The following is a 20,859-nucleotide window of genomic DNA, read 5'->3' as shown; positions in this document are numbered from 1 at the left end:
ATGACCTTTTTAAACATGAATGTTTTGAGTTCTCATCATCATAGAAAAAGAGAGACAGAGAAGACAATAAATACTAAAAAAAAAGGAAAGGAAACAGCAGGCTATTCTCACCCTCAGCCATGATTCTCATTGGGTTCATACAACCAGAAAATGTCTTCAATATTGGACTTTGCAGAAAAAACCTGAGATTTTGACGTATCAGTCCCCATTTTCCAACCCAATCCTCAAAATATCCCCTTTCTTCTGAAGAGGCATCTAGCTCCTAATTTTTGGTAAATGGGACAAAACAGTCCCTGCAATACAACTAATGACTAATTTCTTTAATCTGTTCCTGCTTAAATGCCAACTATAACCTGAATTCTTTTAGAATGATAGGAAAAACACCTTAAAGGAAAGGAGAGTAAAGAGAATAAAGAAAAATTGATATCATAGTCACTGTTAACTAGAAAAAGATTGGAGTTAATCATTACTCATTAATTAAGAAACAGAGACTGTTTCTCCCATTCATCAAAAAACAGGTGCTAAATGTCTTTTTAGAAGGAAAAGGGACTATCTTGAAATTTTATGCTGAAGGGGCAAATAGGTCAAAACCCCTAAATCATGGGTTATAAAACTATAAAATAGAGGGTTCATGTCAGAAATTTGGTTCATTGTTCTATAACCAAGGATTCTAGACCCGCTCTGACCCAGTTTGTCCTAGCCATTCCAGATCAACCTGTAAAAAGACTGGGTCCTGGGACACATCCAAGACCCTAGGTCTTTCCAAACTGGGACTGGTGCATCCTGATACTTGAGATGGCGTAACATCCTAGGAGAACTTTTATTTTTTTCATTTTTTTTTCTCTTCAGTTTTTGAATAATGGTTGCTTAGGTGTAACATGTTTCATCCCCATACTGTACCAATCTAGCCCAGACTAAGATAAGCCTTGATACCAGGATTTAAAACATTGTCGATAACAATCTCATCCTTTCAAGTAGATTCAGAACTAGTATTTTGTTCATTATCAGATCATTTCTTTTCTTCTTTCCCAAGAAAATCATGCCCCTATTTGCTGGTTCCTTGAACTCATTTACTCTCCCCTAACCATGATTCTCATCAAGTTCTTATAACCAATCAAAGTATTCAATAACTGGAAGTGGCAATAAAGAACGTCTGAGCAAGGTCCGCCGTACCGGTACCGGTCGGCGTACCGGTGGCCGGCCGGACCGGTACGGTACCGGTCCGGTCCGGTACGTACCGGCTGGTACCGGTTCCGTACCGGCCGGTACGCGGTGGTTTCAAAAACCACAGCGCCGCGCGCTGTGGTTCTAAAAAAAAAAAAAATCGTACCGGTGCGAACCGGCCGCACCGGTACGAGGTGCGTACCGGCCGGTACGGGCTCCGAACCGGCCGGTACGGGCCCGAACCGGCCGGTACGGGCCCGAACCGGCCGGTACGGGCCCGAACCGGCCGGTACGCACCCGTACCGGCCGGTTCGGATAAAAAACCGGAAATACCGGTTTTTTATCCGTTCCGGTACCGGTCCACGGCCGGACCGGTACGTACCGGCCCGTACCGGCCGGTACGGACCGGTACGGCATTCCATGCGTCTGAGTTTGTGTAGATGATCTAGGTTGTGTCCATGGCTTCTAGAACTAGCATAAAGCAGGTTCACAGAAAGGATGATAAATTCTATTGCGCTTCAGAAATTTTGGTTCATTGCTCTGTCAACACTCCCAATCCTTTCAGATTGTTTCGAGGCAGTATTTGCTCATTATTTGATCTTTTCTTTCTAGCAAATCATACATACTTATTTCATATATTGCTGATTCTTGTAACTCATTTACCTGACATACTTCTGCATCAGCAGTTGCCTCTCCGGTCATTTATTATGCTTCGGAAATTTGGGTTCATTGTTTATCAACAACTCCAACCCTTGCAAGTAATTTCACAGCTAGTATTCGCTCAGGGTCAGTATTAACCAATCATTTTATCTAATTTTTTCTAGGGTAATCATATATTTTCAGGTCAGATTTGTCTGTTTCCCTGTAACTCATTTGTTTAGCATACCTTGCATCAGCTGTTGCCTTTTCAGACATCCATTATATCACATAAGACATGTTTGTTTGCTCCTGAATAAGTGTTCTATTATATCTCAAATGCACCTATTAAGCCAAGCAATCACTGAATACCTGCTTCTACTTCCAAGGATGCAATTTCATTCCTACTTTATGGTATAAACATTCATGACATACTACAGAGTGCAAAAAGCAGATCTTGAACTTTGGTTCTCATTGCTCGATGTCTATTAGCTTTTCCTCATGCTTCCAATACATTTTGGATTAAAAAGTAAAAATGTAACTTTCATCGTTCAATTAAATCTGAGAGGACCAATGCTTGTGTTCATCCAAAAACTAGCCACCATATACTGGAGAGCTTATTGCTGCCTTTCACCTACTGAATCAAAGTACTGTGAAGTTATGCTTTAGAATCCTCATCTGCACCATCTCCTTTTATTAAAGATATATTTGAGGTTGAAAATTTTCCATACCGTTCCAGGTGCTATGGGGCATATTGTACCAACCAGGATATTGGTACTGTTATGGGCCTTGCACACCAACATACTGAAACATGGTACTAATTGCTGTGCTGGCTAAAATAATAAACCATGTGTCAAAACAAGAACTTATATGTATAGGGCTCATACCAAGACTTAAAACATTGATCAGCATCCTCTAGAATGATTTGTATAAGTAGTTTTAGCAAATGGATACACATTGTAGTTGTGAATGCTAATCTCAACACTAGTTACTATTGTATTTCAATTTTCAAGCATTAATGCTAGTCTTATCAGGTTACTTTTTCAGGTAAGAGCATATCTTGTTGCAGCATTTAAGGCACTGAGAAACCATGATATGATTTCATTATTTGAAAAGCCGAAGAAATTGAACCCGTATATGGATTTACAAGCATAGACAATTCAAAAGAACTGTCCATTCAATGAGAAAGCACACAACATTCAAAATGACAATTACATCTCTTTGATATTCAGATTGCAAACCTGCAATTTTCTCTGGTTTCTTATTGCTTCTTGCTGTTCCCGTACTTTAATCCCATAGCTGCATTATTCATTGTGAAGGATATATCATTAACATGATTCTAATGTAAAGCATGCATAAAAGGTATGAGGCTTGTCAGTTTTGTTCACGATTCTTGGCCACAATGAACAAGCAAAACAAGCAAAAAAACAACTTCAAATGCTATACAAGAGAGCAAATGAAATGTGCTAGATAATATTAAATTTCCAAATAATGTTGGCAAAGTTTGAAGCCAGGGCCACTGTTTGCAGCCTATGCAAATCTATTAGATGTGCACAATAAAATCAGCGCACTGCAACTTTAGTACAAGAGGCAGCAGCAACCATGTGCTCTAGAATTCTTGTTTCAATTCTGCAGATAACTAGGTATGATGAGGCGATGATTTCATCAAAGTATGGTATTACTATGGACAACATGAGGGAAAAGTATAAGTAAAAACAAAAAGTGCATAAGGATATGAAAATTTCATCAGATAGAGCTGGTGCTATAAGGAAGAAATAGGGATGGAATAATGAAATCATGCATGAAATACTAATTTAGTTTAAATCCTAATTAGCTTCCTAGCATACTCACAGCTTTGCTCTCAGTAACTGAAGTGCACGATTTTTGTTTTGAAGTTGAGTTCTTTCTTCAGTACAGAAGATCCGTATTCCTGTTGGCTTATGGAAAAGATCGATAGCTGTTTCCACCTTATTGACATTCTGCCCTGCATCCATTTAGTACATGACTAGAAGAACTTGAAAAAACAAAGAATCATGAAGATGATATTAATATAGCCTGCTGCAGTGGCAGAGTATAACAGTGGGGAAGTGTTTTTTGCTTGGGGGAAAAAACACTAAGACAAGTCCCTTCCTTGTATAAGAGAGTGCTAAACAATATCATTTTTTTGATGAAAATGCTAAACAATATAATATAATGATTTATACCTCCAGCTCCCCCAGATCTTGCCGTTGTAAGTTCGATGTCTTTTGGATCAATTACCACTTCAACTTCATCAGCCTAATAAGAGGTATTACTTTTCGTCAGACATATATAAAATATAAAAATTGACACGCAATCCATTTAAAATAGAAGACATCCTGAGAAGGGTTTTATCAGTGCATATCATCATTAATTACATTTTCTCTGACTGGCTATTATTTTTAGCATAAAGCTTAAAAATTGAATGAGACTACCATGTAAAATTATTCAAGATAGTAATCTCCAAATATGATTAGCATATATTAAAATCATTGAAGACATAAACCTCCAGAATCAAACAGAACGTGTTCATTGATATTATCAGTTTATCTGGTAAACAATATCAATAAAAAAATGTCTAGAGGAACTGGACAGTAATTCAGGAACAAAAGTACATATATTAAAAGTACATGGTTTCTCCTACATTTCTCAAACTTTTTACCCCATACAGTTTGTCATCCACCATCCAATCATTTGTTAATGTGAGACTATGGTTAGTACACGCTAACCAACCTAAATGGGGTTTGGCTGTGATCAAACCAACTCCACATCAGATTGGTAGGTTTCTTATCCCTCTAACCTTCACATAGTTTCTTCCTACCATACACATCCACCGCCCCCTCCCCCAAGCTCCCTTTTTGTTTTCTCTTGTGATCCCTCTACATTCCACACTGGAACATTATGTTTCCCTTCTTCATTCATTTCCCTTTGCATGCTTGTTTTCATGTTGTTTTGATTGAAATTTTTCTTAATTTAATCTTTATTTAGAATTTTAGTCCATCTTGTGTAATCAGCTGGCATCATTTACTTTTCTGCTGCTTCATCACCTACAACAAATTTGCTTGGCAGCATCATTGTAAAACCTGATGGTGATTGACATAATGAAAAAACCATGACCGAACAGCTGCAACTTGCATCACCATACTTTCTGTATTCTCATCTTTGTCATTATGCCTAGATCGAGTCGTTGCTTTTTATTTTTAGTTGTTTCGTAGTTATTAGTTATTAGACCTCTTCCCAAACTTTTGGTGAATTTGTTGTGTTTTTTTCCCAAGTCTCAGATCTCTGCCTTAGTCAAACCCTAATGTAAAACTCATGAGTGTGCCAACCAGATGATAAGTAGATTTTGTCACATGAAGCTTAAGGGGGCTGTTCTAACGTGGTGCAAACAGCTCCAACAGAATAGGGTTAGGAAGAGAAAGCCAAAGTGCAAACTTGAGCACGCCTTTTAGCAACACTTTTTAATAATTACATTCAAATTATTTTTTACTTTTCTAATACAACCAATCTGATTTACCTTACTCCCTTAAAAGCATTAATATGCCATTTATAAAAGGAGAATTACAATGTATGTATGTATGTATTGTATGTGAAAATATATGTGTGCATGTGTACTTAGATTCCTGTATATGTACACAATCGTATGTATAAATATTTTTTCATAGACAATTGTATACAAAAACACACATATACATATATACATATGATATATGTGAACACAAAGTTACATGAATGTATATATTATTATAAATGGTGTGCATACATACATACATACATATCTATACATATATACACACACCCACACACACATATACATACACACACACACATGTATATGTGTGTGTGTATAGATATATACATATACCTATATGTGTATATTATATATATACATATATATGTATAACTATATATGTATAGATGTATATGCATAAATATTTATATATGTATATACATATATATAATATATAATATTTATATATGTATATACATATATATAATATATAATATATATACATGGATATATATATATATGTGTTTATATATATGTATGCACACATGCATGCATGGATGCATGGATGGACATACCTATATGTTTATGTAGTTGTATATACATATATATAAACACATGCGTAATTATATGTCATATGCATATGATATACATATGATATATGTGTGTAATTATATGTGTGTATATATACATACGATATATCTCATATGCATGTATATATCGTTATGAATTTGTTTGTGTGTATATGTGTATGCATGTACGTATGTATGCATGTATACATACATACATATACATGCAAAAAAACATATATTTATATGTATATATATGCTATATGTGCATACTTACAAAAGTATATAGGTAGTATAGAATGCATCGACATTATTTATGATGGTCCAAGTCAAGGTCGTCTGAGTGTTAGAACCTTCTTATTGCCTTAGGCGGTCACTAAGGCTGCAAATGGGTCAGGTTGACCCGTGACCCGGCCCAACCCGCGTAAACCCAACCCGACCCGACCCAACCCTTTTTTTTTGGGTCAATTTTGGATCGTTTACCAAAAGACCTTATCCGACTCGACCCGAAGCCGGATTACCCCTTTAGACCCGCAGGCCTACAAGCCGCAGCCGCAGGCCCGCAGCCCGCAAGGGAAAAGCGCTCCAAGTCCCGTAAGTCTGTGACTCCTCAAGCCCACAGGCTCGCAGCCCGCTAGTCATAGCCCATAAGATATAAGTCCCTTCTTCGCTTCCGAGTCCCCTAGATCTAGAAAAGAGGAAGACCCTATCTGGTTGCGGCGGAGGAACCCTAGATCTGGAGAAGACCCTATCTGGCTTTCCCTTCTTCCCGAATCGATCTCCCCTTTCTGTGCACCTGCGAGTCTCTTCGGGGTCCGGCAACTTCGGCGTGGTTTGTCCCTTCTCCTAAGGTACGTCCCTCCTCCAGAAATATTTTTAGCATAGGCCGGGAGGAGGTTCCAGCGAGGGGGGCTTGTCTTGTAAGAGGGCAACGAGGCCAGACTTGAGGGAGAGGGAGAGGGAGAGGTAGGGGTCGTCGGGGGTAGTCGAAAGATTTGAGGAGGGGCGGGAAAGAAGAAACCCAAGAGCGATCGGAGTCCTGCATGTAGATGCCGCAGCCACCGCGGAGGGCAAAGAGGGGGGGAAGGGACGGGAGGAAGACGACGGCGATGGGGTTGGAGGCTGTAGGAGGAGGAAAAGGGGCGAGCGAGAGAGAGGAGAGGAGGGGAGGGTTTTGGTGGGGATTAAGAGGCGGTTGTGGCGGAGGAGAGGACGAGGAGGTGAGGTTTGAGCCGGAAGGTGGATACAAGAAATAGAGAGGGTGGAATGGAGGGGAACCTTGGTTGGCCTCGGAAGTTAGAGAGTGACAGCAAAGGTGATGAATCTTAGGTTTGATTCTTTATGAATAGCAAGGACAATGCTTTTGTTTTATTTGTATAATTTCTGGTTGGTAGTTTACATTATTGATCTTGTTTTCATACTTGGATTGCAGCCATCTATTTATTTTCTTATGACTATAAGTCTTTTTTTATGTTCTAGGTCTTTGATTTAGAAGTTTTTTTTTATGCCTTTCAAAATTTATCCCAAGCTTTCTGGTTACTGCATATTTCTTTTGGAATTAATCCTTGCAACTGGAATTTGCTAGTTAAATAGAAGAAACTGTTCCGTTTTGCCTCTTCTGTGAGATGAACTTTCACCAGATTAATTTCTTAAATTCAAGAAAGGTTGTGAAAAATGTGATCTTTACAGGTTAATTTAGTTTCTTGTCAGGGTATTTAGGGACTGAACCTGGACCCGACCCGGACTAGACCCGACCAGATCCAAATTTTTTGGGTCAGGTCTGGGTTATACATCGACCCAACCCGACCCGACCCGATTTTCAACTGGGTCGGGTCTCCCGATCCTACCCATTTGCACCCCTAGCGGTCACCTAAGTGCTCAAGTAACCTGATTTATATAGGTTTAAGTCAAGTTTAGATTTAGCTATCTTATATTTTTTGGATTTTATTTTCAGTTAATTTTCTATTTTATTGAGTCTTACAAACTGACACTTAAGCCGTTTGACATAAGGTTAGGATTTTCTTTCTAGGGTTCCAAATTTAAACCACGACTTCGACATGGTTTGTCCCTTCTCCTAAGGTATGTCCCTCCTCCAGAAATATTTTTAGCATAGGCCGGGAGGAGGTTCTAGCGAGGGGGGCTTGTCTTGTAAGAGGGCAACGAGGCCGGACTTGAGGGAGAGGGAGAGGTAGGGGTCGTCGGGGGTAGTCGGGGGTAGTCGGAAGATTTGGAGGAGGGGCGGAAAAGAAGAAACCCAAGAGCGATTGTTGGAGTCCTGCATGTAGATGCCGCAGCCACCGCGGAGGGCAGAGAGGGGGGGGAAGGGACGGGAGGAAGACGACGACGATGGGGTTGGAGGCTGTAGGAGGAGGAGAAGAGGCGAGCAAGAGAGAGGAGAGGAGGGGAGGGTTTTGGTGGGATTAAGAGGCGGTTGTGGCGGAGGAGAGGACGAGGAGGTGAGGTTTGAGCCAGAGGGTGGATACAAGAAATAGAGAGGGTGGAATGGAGGGGAACCTTGGTTGGCCTCGAAAGTTAGAGAGTGTTAGCAAAGGTGATGAATCTCAGGTTTGATTCTTTATAAATAGCAAGGACAATGCTTTTGTTTTATTTGTATAATTTCTGGTTGGTAGTTTACATTATTGATCTTGTTTTCATACTTGGATTGCAGCCATCTATTTATTTTCTTATGACTATAAGTCTTTTTTTATGTTCTAGGTCTTTGATTTAGAAGTTTTTTTTTATGCCTTTCAAAATTTATCCCAAGCTTTCTGGTTACTGCATATTTCTTTTGGAATTAATCCTTGCAACTGGAATTTGCTAGTTAAATAGAAGAAACTGTTCCCCTCCTATTCTTTGATTGCATCGGCCATTAAATCTTCGATAGCCCAAAATTCTCTCCCAGCTGGCAAATCCCTCCATGCCCATATCATCAAGATTGGCTTTTTACATGAGACTGTTCTCTGTAACCATCTCCTCAACCTTTACTCTAAATCCAGCCAATCTGACAATGCCTGCAAGCTCTTCGAAGAAATGCCCGAAAGAAACCTTATCTCTTACTCCACCTTGATATCTTCCAATTCGCGATCCAGTGATCCCAATCTTGCCTTGCATTTGATGGCTCAGTTGCATAAACTAGCCCTTGAGCCTAACCAGTTCGTGTTCTCTAGCTCGATTGCAGCTTGTTCCAAGTCGAAATCGTTGAGCTTGGGGGAGCAAATGCATGCCCAAGTGATTGTCTCTGGTTTTGGATCAGACCCTTTCGTGAGCACAGCTCTAATTGACATGTACTCAAAGCTTAGTTATCCGGAGTTGGCTGTTTCAGTTTTCAGGCAGAGCCTAGTTGGCGATCCAGTGATGCTTAATTCTATGATTTCCGGTTATGTGGGCTTTGGTGCCTATGAGGATGCTCTACGGCTCTTTGGAGAAGCAAGGCAGGATTTTGATTTCAAGCCAACAGAGTTCAGTTTTGGTAGCTTGATTAAGGCCTGCTCAGAATTGGAAAGGGAGATCGGGGAGCAAATTCATGGATTTATAGTGAAGACTGGATTTGATTCTAATTGTTTTGTTGGAACCTCTCTCATTGATTTGTATGGTAGGTTCGGAGACATAAAAGGCTTGGAAACAGTTTTCAAGAACATCTTATCTGCTGATACTGCTGTGTACAATGCCATGATTGGCGGATACACAAAAAATGAGCTAGATGGGATTGCACTGCAATATTTCTGTGAGCTGAGGTTGGATGGCTTCGACCCTAATGAGTGCACTTTATCTGGTGCTCTTAAAGCCTGTGGAGGTTTGAAGTCTTTTGACTTGGGAATGACAATTCACGGGGTCGTGGAGAAATCCAGATTTCGGCAACATTTGGTAGTTAACACTGCTTTGATTGATATGTACATGAAATGTGGTATGGTGGAGGAAGGTTGTAAAGTGTTTGATTGCATGAATGAAAGAAATACCATCTCGTACAATTCATTAATTTCTGGGCATGGGCAAAATGGAAATTTTAATGAGGCTGTGGCCCTGTTTGTTGAAATGAACCGCCAACATCTAGACATGGATCTTGCTACCTTCGTTGCTTTGATGACTTCATGTTGTGGACATGAATGGAGTCTCTATGTTCATGTAATTAAGCATGGTTTTGGGTCAGATTATATGGTCAAAAATGCACTGTTAGATGGTTTACTCAAAAGGGGTGCAGCAGAGGAGGCTATAGAATTTTTCGGCAAGATGAAAGATAGAAATGTCATTTCGTGGACTACAATCATATCAGGCCTCACTCTGTTGGGTCTCCATTCAGATGCAATAAAGCTCTTTAAAACAATGTGCTCTACACAAGTCTATCCTAACAATTTCACTTTTTCCAGCATCTTAAGGGCTTGTGGGCACCTAGCTGGTCTAGACCAAGGAAGATGCATCCATGGATGCAGCATAAAGCATGGGATAAAGGATGAATTCACCAACAGTGCTCTTTTGGACATGTATGCAAGATGTGGAGCTTTGGAAGATGGCAGAAGGTTGTTTGATGAACTCATGAACAAAGACATAGTCTCTTGGAACACAATGATCTCTGGATATGCCCATCATGGATATGGACATGAGGCGCTGGATCTATATGCTAAGATGGAAAAGCATAATGTTGATCCAAGCCATGTGACTTTTGTCTCTCTTTTGTCTGCATGTAGCCACTGCGGTCTAGTTGAAAATGGAGTTCAACTCTTTGATCAGATGGTTTCTAAGTATGGGATAGTTCCATGCATGGAACACTATGCATGCATGGTTGATCTGTTTGGTAGGGCGGGAATGCTGGATAGGGCAAGACTCTTTATCGAAAACATGCCGTTTGAGGCTGATGCATCTGTGTGGACAGTATTTTTAGCTGCTTGCAAGCTTCATGGTAATGTTGAGCTAGCACGACTTGCTAGGGACCATGTAATGGGAATGCAAGGTGAAGATAGCCCAACACTTGTGCTCATGTCCAATATGTATTCTGAAGTAGGGAAGTGGGATGATGTAGAAAACACTAGGAGGAGAATGAGAATAGGATTGAGAAAGGAACCTGGATTAAGTTGGGTGAGGACTACAGTAGAGCCTCTATGCAGTTATGGTGCTATTTAGCAAAAAATGTTCTTCGGCTGCAACATGAAGAATTTGCAATGAGTGCTTTGAACAACAGGGGTACATGGAACAGCCAACTGATTGCTGTTGTGAAGGATGACAAAAGCATGGGCTTCTCAGAGATTTCCAGCCTTCTCCTTCATCTGCATTCTACTATTTAAGCATGGATCTGAGCTACATGGGACAGTGCATCCTTGGTTCCAACCAGAACCATTCAAATTTCTCACTGATGGCGAGCTCTTATGCCTCTCAAGCAATTACTTTTAGCGGAGGGCATCTCTGCAGAATGTTTTCTGGTGATCCTTCTACTGAATTTCTTTCTTTTCTTGCTTTTTCTCCTATAAATTCTAATTCTTGTTGGTTTATTATGAATTGCAGGAGAAAATATTTAAAATCAGATACATAAAGGTATGCTCCTCAGAATCAGCAGGATCCTCGTTTTCTTGATGATCGAATCTGTCAGAGCAAGTAAGAGTTCTAAATTGAGGTAGACATTGTTTTTAATTAAACACTATTACCAATGACTGCACTTCTTGTTTGTATATTCTTGGCCTTGGGTTTTACCTATGTTTAATTTAGTTTAGTTTGCCAGGGCACACCACTCTTGTTATTGAAAGAGTACTTCACATCTGTTGTACATTGCATTTCAGGATGACAATGGAAATTTTAGTGCCATGCTTGATTTGATAATATCCTTTAGGTATATTGTAGGTCCCAAATTGGACAATTTTAGATTATTCAGACATAATTGCTACCTCTTGAGGCGTTTTTGAAACATGTGATGAATTTTAGGTGATCGAGTAAGTCAAAGGTGGCATCATGAAGTAAAGCATCATAATTGTAGATTATGTGAGGAGGGTGTTATCTGCTAATATCAGTGGGCTATTAAATTTGACTAGTTAAGAATCCATTTAAAAAATTGACTAGTTAAGATAGACAAAATAGTAACCTGGCCTTTCTTTCAAAGATGATGCTGAGTTGTGTACCAAAATAGGATGATGCTGAGTTTTTGATAAGGTAGTAGACTTAGTGGAGGGGGAAGTTTTGTCTAGGCTTACAGATATCTTTGTGGTTTATCTATTTGACCAATGTGAAAATACTATGCAAATTTAAAGAAATGTGTTTTAGAATATCTCCAACTGAGTATGGGTTGATGCACCGGCAAGAAATCCATATAACGTCCAGTTTTCAGTTTGTAAGTCATGTAGAAGTGGTACATCACATTCAATAGTTTGGATCTTTGTTTTGGAATCGTTTATCTTCAAATTCAACCTGAGCAGATCTAGGCTCAAATCTAGGTTGCATTTGGCATCACTTTCATTTTTCATGAAAACTGAAACTAGTCTTTTTTTTTAAACCAAATCCCAAAACTTATTTGGTAGTCATTTGGGTTAAGTTTTGTGGCGGCGGCGGTGGTGGAGACCATGGTAGCAGTGGCATTGTCAATAGAGGCTGACGATGGTGGTGGTGGCAGTAGCGATAGAGGCAGTAGTGACGGCCATGGCTCTTTTGGTTTTCAAAAATTGTGAAAATTAGAGATTTTTTTTTAGTTCGGACAATTTATCGAAAGTGAGAAAGGATTTTCAAAAACTAAAAATGGAAACTTGGTTCTAAATGAAAACTGAAAGTTGGAAACTCGAGTTGATGCCAAACAAGCCCTAGTTTACCATGCATGGTTCAGGTGCGCACACTCCAACTGTCCAAATATCCAATTCTCCCGTATAGTTATTTTATATTATTATAATATCAAATTATTTTCATTTCTGAAAGTTACTTTTGCGTATTTATGCTCATCCCTCCAATTCCACGTCCTCAGAGATCTATAGACTTTTTTTTTACTCATTTTTGGTGGTTATTGCTGGTAGGCTTTTCCTACTGCTGCTAGTATGAAGCTGGCGATCTCCACCCCCTCCTATTCTTTGATCGCATCGGCCATTAAATCTTCGATAGCCCAAAATTCTCTCCCAGCTGGCAAATCCCTCCATGCTTATATCATCAAGATTGGATTTTTACATGAGACTGTTCTCTGTAACCATCTCCTCAACCTCCACTCTAAATCCACCCAACTTGACGATGCCCGCAAGCTCTTCGAAGAAATGCCTGAAAGAAACCTTATCTCTTATTGCACCTTGATATCTTCCAATTCTCGGTCCGGTGATCCCAATCTTGCCTTGCATTTGATGGCCCAGTTGCATAAACTAGCCCTTGAGCCCAACCAGTTCGTGTTCTCTAGCTCGATTGCAGCTTGTTCCAAGTCAAAATCTTTGAGCTTGGGGTAGCAAATGCATGCCCAAGTGATTGTCTCTGGTTTTGGATCAGACCCTTTCGTGAGTACTGCTCTAATTGACATGTACTCAAAGCTTGAATGTTAGAATTCATTTAGCAATGATGGGGACTGATGTGGGTGGCCATAAAGATTTTGGACTTTGGCATGGGTTGACCAGTCATGGAAGTCAATTCATGTGTATTTGCCAGATCCTTCCAACCAAACGCTCCCTATTTTGTTGTTGCCTATGTGGTTCAAGCTATCTTTTGCAAAAATTAGCCATACGCATCACCATCATGCATTGACAATGATCAATAGTCGATGCATTGTGCAAGTTATTTAGCCAGAGCCTCATGATCACAAACAATGACGAAAGGAAAAACTAAAATCCTGCAGAAGAAAGCGTCTGTGTGCATCTTATGTGGCAGTAGAGGATGTGGAGTCGGGGGGTAGTAGAATTTTATTGTCATTTTCTGTGTCCAATGAAGCTCCATATTTCTTAGCAAAGCCTTTGAATTCACTACTTTATATATCTCTAGATGTTAAAGGACTGGGTAAATTGTCTCGTCAGGAGTATAAGTGTTATGACACAATATATTTGCTGTACTCAGGCTGAGTATTTACAGATTATACGGTTCAAGGATGTGCTATTCTTACCCAAAATTTAGTATTGAGAAAAATCTTTTATGTTGTCAGTTTAATTAATTGTTCTTCGAAATTTAAAAAATCTGATGAAGTCAAAAATAGTCATTGTGGTATCACTCTTGTTCTTTTGGGACCTTTCTCTTTACGTATAAGTTTAATGAATGATTTTCCAAATTTGGCTGTCAACACGAATAACCACAGAGATATCCCCACAAGGGTTTGTTTGCTACTCATCCCTAATTTACATTTGTTATTTTCAGGATTTCTGGTTTGAAAGAGATTCATCCCTGTGGATGCTGCCTTGCATGAACAATGATCTTCTCAGTCATATCAAGAAAGCTGGTTTCTCAACTCTGCAGGACCTACTGGATCTTCCCGATGCAAATTTGCAGAGGTTGCGACAGTTTCCTTCTTCAGAGTTATACCACGTATAACTTTGCTGTATAAGTTATCTTAGTAGTTACCAGTGACCAATATTTATATAAGGTACAACTGCTTATAGCTTATCTCTCTTCTTCAGATGTTGTAATGTATCTTTATGAAGCTCATTTTTTTACTACTTGGTGAAAAATAGTTATTTTCATTCATAAGCAGTTAAAATTCATTAAATTTTATATAAAGCATGACTTAATCCATAAGAGCCTAAAACTTAAGGTTTCTGGATCATAAACATCAATTTTTTTTTTCATCTCTTCAATCTCAAAAGCTCTTCCCAAACAGACTTGTTTTGGCAACTAGAAGTCCGGTGAGTAAGCTTTTAGTCTACACTTGCTGCTTATGGTTTGTCCCGTCAAAATAATAACAAATTTCATTATTTCTTTTAGTAGATGACAATAAATTATTCGCTACTAATTATTAGTTTTTTAAAAAATTATAGTTTTACCTGCCCTATCTTTTTTTTAAAATATTTTTAATTAGATACTTTGAGTTACAGGAAATTTGATGCTGCTGTCTATAAACTAACCAACATCTTTAGTGTGTCGTCACCAAGGGCAAAAATATCTTTACCCTTTTTAAACTAGTTCATTCCAGTATCCCTAATTATCTCTCATTCCGTTCTGACCCTCCACTGCCGTTCTCCGGCATTTGTCGATGGTCATCTAGCCAGACCTTCAACCATCCTAGTTGCCTCTCAGCCAGCGAACAACACATCTCCTTTTTATGAGATGCATTTGGATAACATTCTTTTTCAATTGGGTATGGCTTCAACCATTCTTGGAGTTGGGCTAAGTTAACCACAGAGATATTTTAATTAATAGTCGTATAACGGATATATCAAGTTATAGTGGTATTTTATAGTTTTGGTACCTAGAGTTTTGTGGTCACTCTATGCATAGCTATTCACTGATTGAAAAGCACTATATTTTTAGGGTACTAAAGATGTTTTAGATTTTTTATGCGAACCTAACTGACAAAAAGCTAATTGACTCGAGCAAAGATTGCGAACAATATATGAGTCTTTTAGTGAATACATCATTGATGCTAGAGGCAAGCCTATTATTACATTATTGAAGACAATAAAGAGACTAATGATGCAAAGATTTTAAGCAAAGAGAGATGGCTTGGAAAATTTTGATGTGGTTATATACCTGAAGATTCAAAAGGAAGTCCATTGCATTCAATTTTGTGGTTGCTTAAGGGGAAAAAGCTTTCCCCTATGTTGTCATGCTGTGGCAGCAATAATGTTTATGAGAAAGGAAGATGGTTGATGTAGAAGCTGGGATCACTCTGGCATCCTATGTTGTGATGTTGTGGCAGTAATAATATCATGAGGAAGTAATAATATCATTGATGCTAGAGGCAAGCCTATTATTACATTATTGAAGACAATAAAGAGACTAATGATGCAAAGATTTTAAGCAAAGAGAGATGGCTTGGAAAATTTTGATGTAGTTATATACCTGAAGATTCAAAATGAAGTCCATTGCATTCAATTTTGTGGTTGCTTAAGGGGAAAAAGCTTTCCCCTATGTTGTCATGCTGTGGCAGCAATAATGTTTATGAGAAAGGAAGATGGTTGATGTAGAAGCTGGGATCACTCTGGCATCCTATGTTGTGATGTTGTGGCAGTAATAATATCATGAGGAAGTAAGTTGAGGACTTTGTCGATAATCGATATTCCAAACCCACATTTATTGAAGCATATGAGTACATGATTTAGCCAGTCTCTGGCATGCAATCATGACCCAGAACAGCTCAGGGACTCTTTAAATAATTAGAAGAAGAGGCACCTTATTTGGATGTGACAAATGCCTCGAGGGCACAATTCAAGATAGCAGCTAAGTGGATATATAGCATAGGAGAGAGAGCATAGACTTCATCCAGCCAGCCTATAAGGATTCAAGATTTCAGTTGCCTATCTTTTGCCATTTTCAAACTCAAGGAATGTGAGTGCAACTAGGTAAAAGTAGGGGGGTGAGTTTAAACTTATGTTGGAGATATATAACTTAGGCCATATATTTTGACTTCAAAATATCCAAGACATTGTGAAATTGCTCGGAATCAGAAAGGTTTGGAGTGGTTCTGGTGCAGAATTTGAATGAAACAATGGTTTGGGATTAGTATAATTCCATCACTTGTTGCTTTTAGTACATTAGGTCAGGTAAAGCCCTTTGATTCAGCAAGTAAAGCCATTTGATTAAGCAGTCAATCTGACTCTTATTGCAGTAGCTGAGATAGTCCCTAAAACATCCAACCTAGGACTGTCCCAAAACATTCAACATTAGACCCCATTGATTGTGAACTTGAGACTCTTAATACACCACATGTTTAATATGAGACCCTATAAAACAGCTACCTGCAACAATCTATGAAGCCAGCATACAAAACATCAAACATTTGCTCTTTCTTTTCCAGCCATGAAGCATCAAACTTATTATTAGAGGTGGCGATCAGATCGGGTCGGGTCAGATTGGATATAAATCGGATCAAAAATTTGTCAACTTAAACTTGTCCTAATTATTAAACAGGCCAAAAATTTAGATCTGAAACCGACCTGTCTATTAAATAGGTAATACATGCATAACGAATTTATTAAATAAGTCAAATCAGGTTAAACGGGTTAAATAGGTTAAGTGGGTTTTTAACGGGTTAAGTAGATTTAAACGAGTTAACCAATTAAGCGAGTCAGTTTAAATAGAGTAGAAACATGTTAAGCAGATTTTAAATAGGTTAAATATATCTTAAAAAGGTTAAACAGGTTAAACGGGTTATCTGACCCAATTCAACCCGAATATTAAATAGGCTAAACAGATTAAATGTACCAAATGTCTGAGACCTGAACCCGATCCCAATGTCAAATAAATTAAACAAGTCATCCTATTTACGACCTGAACTCGTTTAGTCCAAATCTAAACCTGTTTATGGCAGGTTGACCACGAGTCAGATTGACGTGTCGGCTTATATTTTGCTAGCTCTACTTCTTATTGCGCTGCAAGAGCCTTTTAATGATTTCTCTCCATGCAAATCATGACAACGAACGTAACCACATTCGCAGTTTACTTGGAACATCAAGTTGAGATTGGAGATTGAACCGAAAAATGAAAGAATAATCAAGAAAATTAGAGCAACGACAACACATCTCGCATATTTTTGAAAAAAAGACCAACCAGGATTTATGTTGGTCGATGACATCCTTAATAATGTCGATAGGGTGAACTGAAGAGAACCGAAGCTTGCTTCAATTGCTTTCTCTCTCCCTCCTCTCCCTCTTTCCTCTCTCTCCCTCTCCATTCAAGTTTCTTTAAATGCCATGAAGCCTCAGTTACTTAGAGAAATAATTCGCGGTATCCTTAGTACCAAAACTCCATCCCGAATAACTGATATAAAGAACATTTTGATCCCACAACAAATTTATTTATCATGTGATCATCAGGTACAACTACTCTACTAACGTAGATGAACGTCGGAACTACATCAGAATAATTTGGTAATTCAAACGGCCCAAATGAAAAAAAATTAAAGAAGAAAAAGTGAGCAAGAATTGCTCAAATTAGAGAAGATGATATTATAATTTTTCTAATCCTTCTCAAAAATTTTAGCACATGCACGAGATTGCATATGCCCAATTGGCAGCAATTTAACAAGAGCCAGCAGCATCCAAAGCTACCACTCGAGCCACATGTATCCTGTTTCCGAAACAAGATGACACCAATAAAACATCCTGTTTTTAAGTAGAATTGTTAAATCTATAAGATTTTAGAAAAGAAAAAGTTCACACCGACTAAGAAAGAAATATGGTATCTAGTGTGTTTTTCTTTGAACTTCGTATAAATAAATTGAAAAATTATACAAAGCTTTCCAATATTAAAAACAAAAAAGTGAATTTCTGCTGTAGAAAACAACATTACAGTTTGAAGTGACCATTTTATACCCTTATTTGAAGTAAGGGAGAAGTTTGATTTTCATTTACAGCATTAAGTATCAACAACCATGCTACAAAAAATAGTGCTGCTCTGTTAGATGGCACCCACTAAGAAATTTTGGTAAAAGAGAATGCTCATAGATGGATACCAGTCACCACTTGTTCCTGTGATCATTTTCTGAGATGAAGATTAGTGCAGGCTAGACAAGAGCCTAGATTTGGATTGTGCCAGGACTCAAACTTTGCTGGAAAATAAAACTGCATATCAATCAAACATTCAAACATTAGGTGCACCAATTGACTGAGCCAGCTCCTCCAAGAGTTCCCTCTGCTCCATGGCTGCACATGCCTGCAAAGAACACGAGTGACAAAATATTCAGTTTTGTGAGATTTCTTGCATGATTAAACTAATTTAAACTTAGGAGCTGCATGAAGTTTCACTATTTTGTTTAAACTTGTCTTTTGTTGTACAGAAAGTTCTTTGAGACAGTAATTGTCATTAGTTCTTAGATGGCAAACTCAAAAAATGCTTTGATAAATTAAACCGGATATAACCTAGTTTATTGCAGAACTGAACTTGAGTTTACATCTCAATCATGGACATTTAAGAATATGCCTATATAACAGCATGACAACAATCACTCGCACCATAAAGAGAACAACTATTTGATTCATCGGCACCTCTTGTGGACATGTCTCGTACCTTAAAAAATGCTATATTAAAAGAATAAATAAATTATTTTCCCTATTCCATTTTTTTAAAAAAATGAATCACAAGCAAATCTAAGAAGGATCATAACTTAAACAGTCATTCCTCATGACCACAAACCTGAACGGCTGTCTCAATATTTCCAGAGAGAAAGGACGTGAGCTCAAAGTTCATCTTCAACCGGTGGTCGGTTACTCTATTATCCTACAAATCAATACAAAGTCATCAGATTATTAGATAGGATGGGGGAATCAAAGATCCCTGCATTATTATGATTTTTATTTTTGAAAAAAAAAATGTTCTATTAGGGAAATTTGATCATCAACTATCCTGAGTTGAAACACATACGTCTATCAATCTTACGCACCTAATAGTGAAAATTGAATAAATTTCTCCAACAGTTGGTCTTAATTCTGAAAATGGCAAAGATTATCTGTTTACCTTGTAATTGTATGTCCTTATTTTTTCTGCACGAGCACCAGTGCCAACCTACAATTTTCAAGCAATTTTTTGCAAATGCATCTGATGGTTAAAGATTCATCATAATGATTATCCGATATAAATGTGATAAGGTTCTTACCCATCTCATTCAACAATGCTCAGAAAAAGTACTCAAACAAAACAGTCTAATTATCATATTTTATTATTATTTGAAAAGTTAGTGGGCATGCTAAAACAAAGCATATAACAAATAAACATCCAACTTCATTCAACCATGCTCAGAAAAAAGTACTAAAATAAAGCAATCTAGTTAATCATATATTATTATATTTGAAAGGTTACTCGGCATAAAGAAAACACATAAAAATAAAGGTAGGAGAATATCGATAAAAAAGAAAAACAACAAGTGCTTGCAAAATGTCAACCTCTTTTCCCTTTTCGGTTCATGTATGGTCTTTGTCTACTTGAGACACTTCTTAGCAGTTCAAGATAGACTATGATGTATATATGGTTTACTAAAGCAATAAATTTTGAGTGTTCTTAATGTCGAGATTCAAAAAGCCCAGGGGTTGTTTGGATGCCAGGTGTTCTAAAACGGATTTGCACAAATTATAAATTATATGACTTTTATTTAATTGTTGTTTGATTGCTTTTTATATAACTTCTTTTAGAAAACTGACAGATCATAAAACCTGAAAATTGAGTTTTATGAATATCAGCCTCACCGAAAAAATAAAAATTTAAAAATAAATTCACAAAACCTGTTTTACATAAACTCAGTTTTCATGATTATCTGTCTTACTAAAGCTTATAAACAACCAAACAGCCCATCAAATTCAGTTTACCATCTGGTGGAGCCAAATCAGTTTCAGTTTCTGCATTCGGCAGTTGTAGTGGCTCCAATTTTGGCAACATAAACCACAAAATAACAAGAAACTTTAGGAAGAAACATCAAATAGAAATATAATATAAAGACAGATAAAGCCAATGAGGAGAATATAGTAGACACCATCATAGAGAACATTGTATCAGCTGGGAGTCCAAGTGTTTTGCTTCAATTATTTGGGGCTCAAATATTTATCAACATAACAAATAAAAAAAATATAATGACAATAAATGGTAATCTAAATCTAAATGTCTGTTACCCTAAACCAAAGAAATGTGAATTATAAATCATCTTTATATAAACATAGCGGGCAAAAGAAATCCACAGATTCCCTGAAGTCCTGAACACTTGCAATATTTTGAATTAAAATTTGAAAATTTCATGAAAGATCCAAAAAATTTGAATAGAAAGATAACAAATCCACAAGTTCTAAATGAGAGGATTAAGAAATACATATAGAACTTAGGTTTCGGAACTTGATACCATATGAGAGGAGATTTAAGCTTGAGTCTCACAGATTAGAAATAAATTTTTACAAA

General features: G+C 37.9%; 3 protein-coding genes across 6 annotated transcripts in view; 1 reads left to right on the top strand and 2 right to left on the bottom strand.

Moving 5' to 3' along the window:
• Nucleotides 1-4,052, bottom strand: part of LOC103699494 (peptide chain release factor APG3, chloroplastic-like) — a gene marked incomplete at its 5' end in the record, with an annotated part of 34,247 nt that extends 30,195 nt beyond the window's left edge. Inside the window, 3 exons of the mRNA XM_088710341.2 lie at nucleotides 3,042-3,099; nucleotides 3,652-3,779; nucleotides 4,005-4,052. Coding sequence (XP_088566467.2) covers nucleotides 3,042-3,099; nucleotides 3,652-3,779; nucleotides 4,005-4,052 — 234 coding nt within the window. The remainder of the gene's footprint in view (nucleotides 1-3,041; nucleotides 3,100-3,651; nucleotides 3,780-4,004) is intronic.
• Nucleotides 1-20,859, top strand: part of LOC103715117 (pentatricopeptide repeat-containing protein At3g02330, mitochondrial-like) — a 38,272-nt gene that overhangs the window by 9,923 nt on the left and 7,490 nt on the right. Inside the window, exons 2-5 of one of the 2 annotated variants that reach the window (XM_089927152.1) lie at nucleotides 1,851-1,950; nucleotides 9,063-11,306; nucleotides 11,389-11,497; nucleotides 14,182-14,407. In XM_089927152.1, the coding sequence (XP_089783278.1) occupies nucleotides 9,112-11,010 (1,899 nt within the window). In that variant the 5' untranslated portion in view covers nucleotides 1,851-1,950; nucleotides 9,063-9,111 and the 3' untranslated portion in view covers nucleotides 11,011-11,306; nucleotides 11,389-11,497; nucleotides 14,182-14,407. Of the gene's footprint in view, nucleotides 1-1,850; nucleotides 1,951-8,363; nucleotides 11,307-11,388; nucleotides 11,498-14,181; nucleotides 14,408-20,859 lie in introns of those variants that run through there. The other variant, XM_088710989.2, reaches the window with a different exon arrangement.
• The window catches only part of LOC103697651 (peptide chain release factor APG3, chloroplastic), a 34,331-nt gene continuing 31,698 nt past the window's right edge, over nucleotides 18,227-20,859 (bottom strand). For 2 of the 3 annotated variants that reach the window (XM_039116278.3, XM_088710999.2), the window contains 3 exons: nucleotides 19,435-19,482; nucleotides 19,114-19,197; nucleotides 18,227-18,633 (listed from right to left, as the gene is read on the bottom strand). In XM_039116278.3, coding sequence (XP_038972206.1) covers nucleotides 18,562-18,633; nucleotides 19,114-19,197; nucleotides 19,435-19,482 — 204 coding nt within the window. In that variant the 3' untranslated portion in view covers nucleotides 18,227-18,561. The remainder of the gene's footprint in view (nucleotides 18,634-19,113; nucleotides 19,198-19,434; nucleotides 19,483-20,859) is intronic. The other variant, XM_039116279.3, reaches the window with a different exon arrangement.

The sequence above is a fragment of the Phoenix dactylifera genome, chromosome 14 (genome assembly GCF_051530095.1).
Source record: "Phoenix dactylifera cultivar Ajwa chromosome 14, Ajwa_hap1_PhDact_Kaust_v1.1, whole genome shotgun sequence".
Classification (NCBI taxonomy): domain Eukaryota; kingdom Viridiplantae; phylum Streptophyta; class Magnoliopsida; order Arecales; family Arecaceae; genus Phoenix; species Phoenix dactylifera.
The sequence above is the reverse complement of the archived record's forward strand: the minus strand, read 5'-3'. Positions and strand labels throughout refer to the sequence as shown.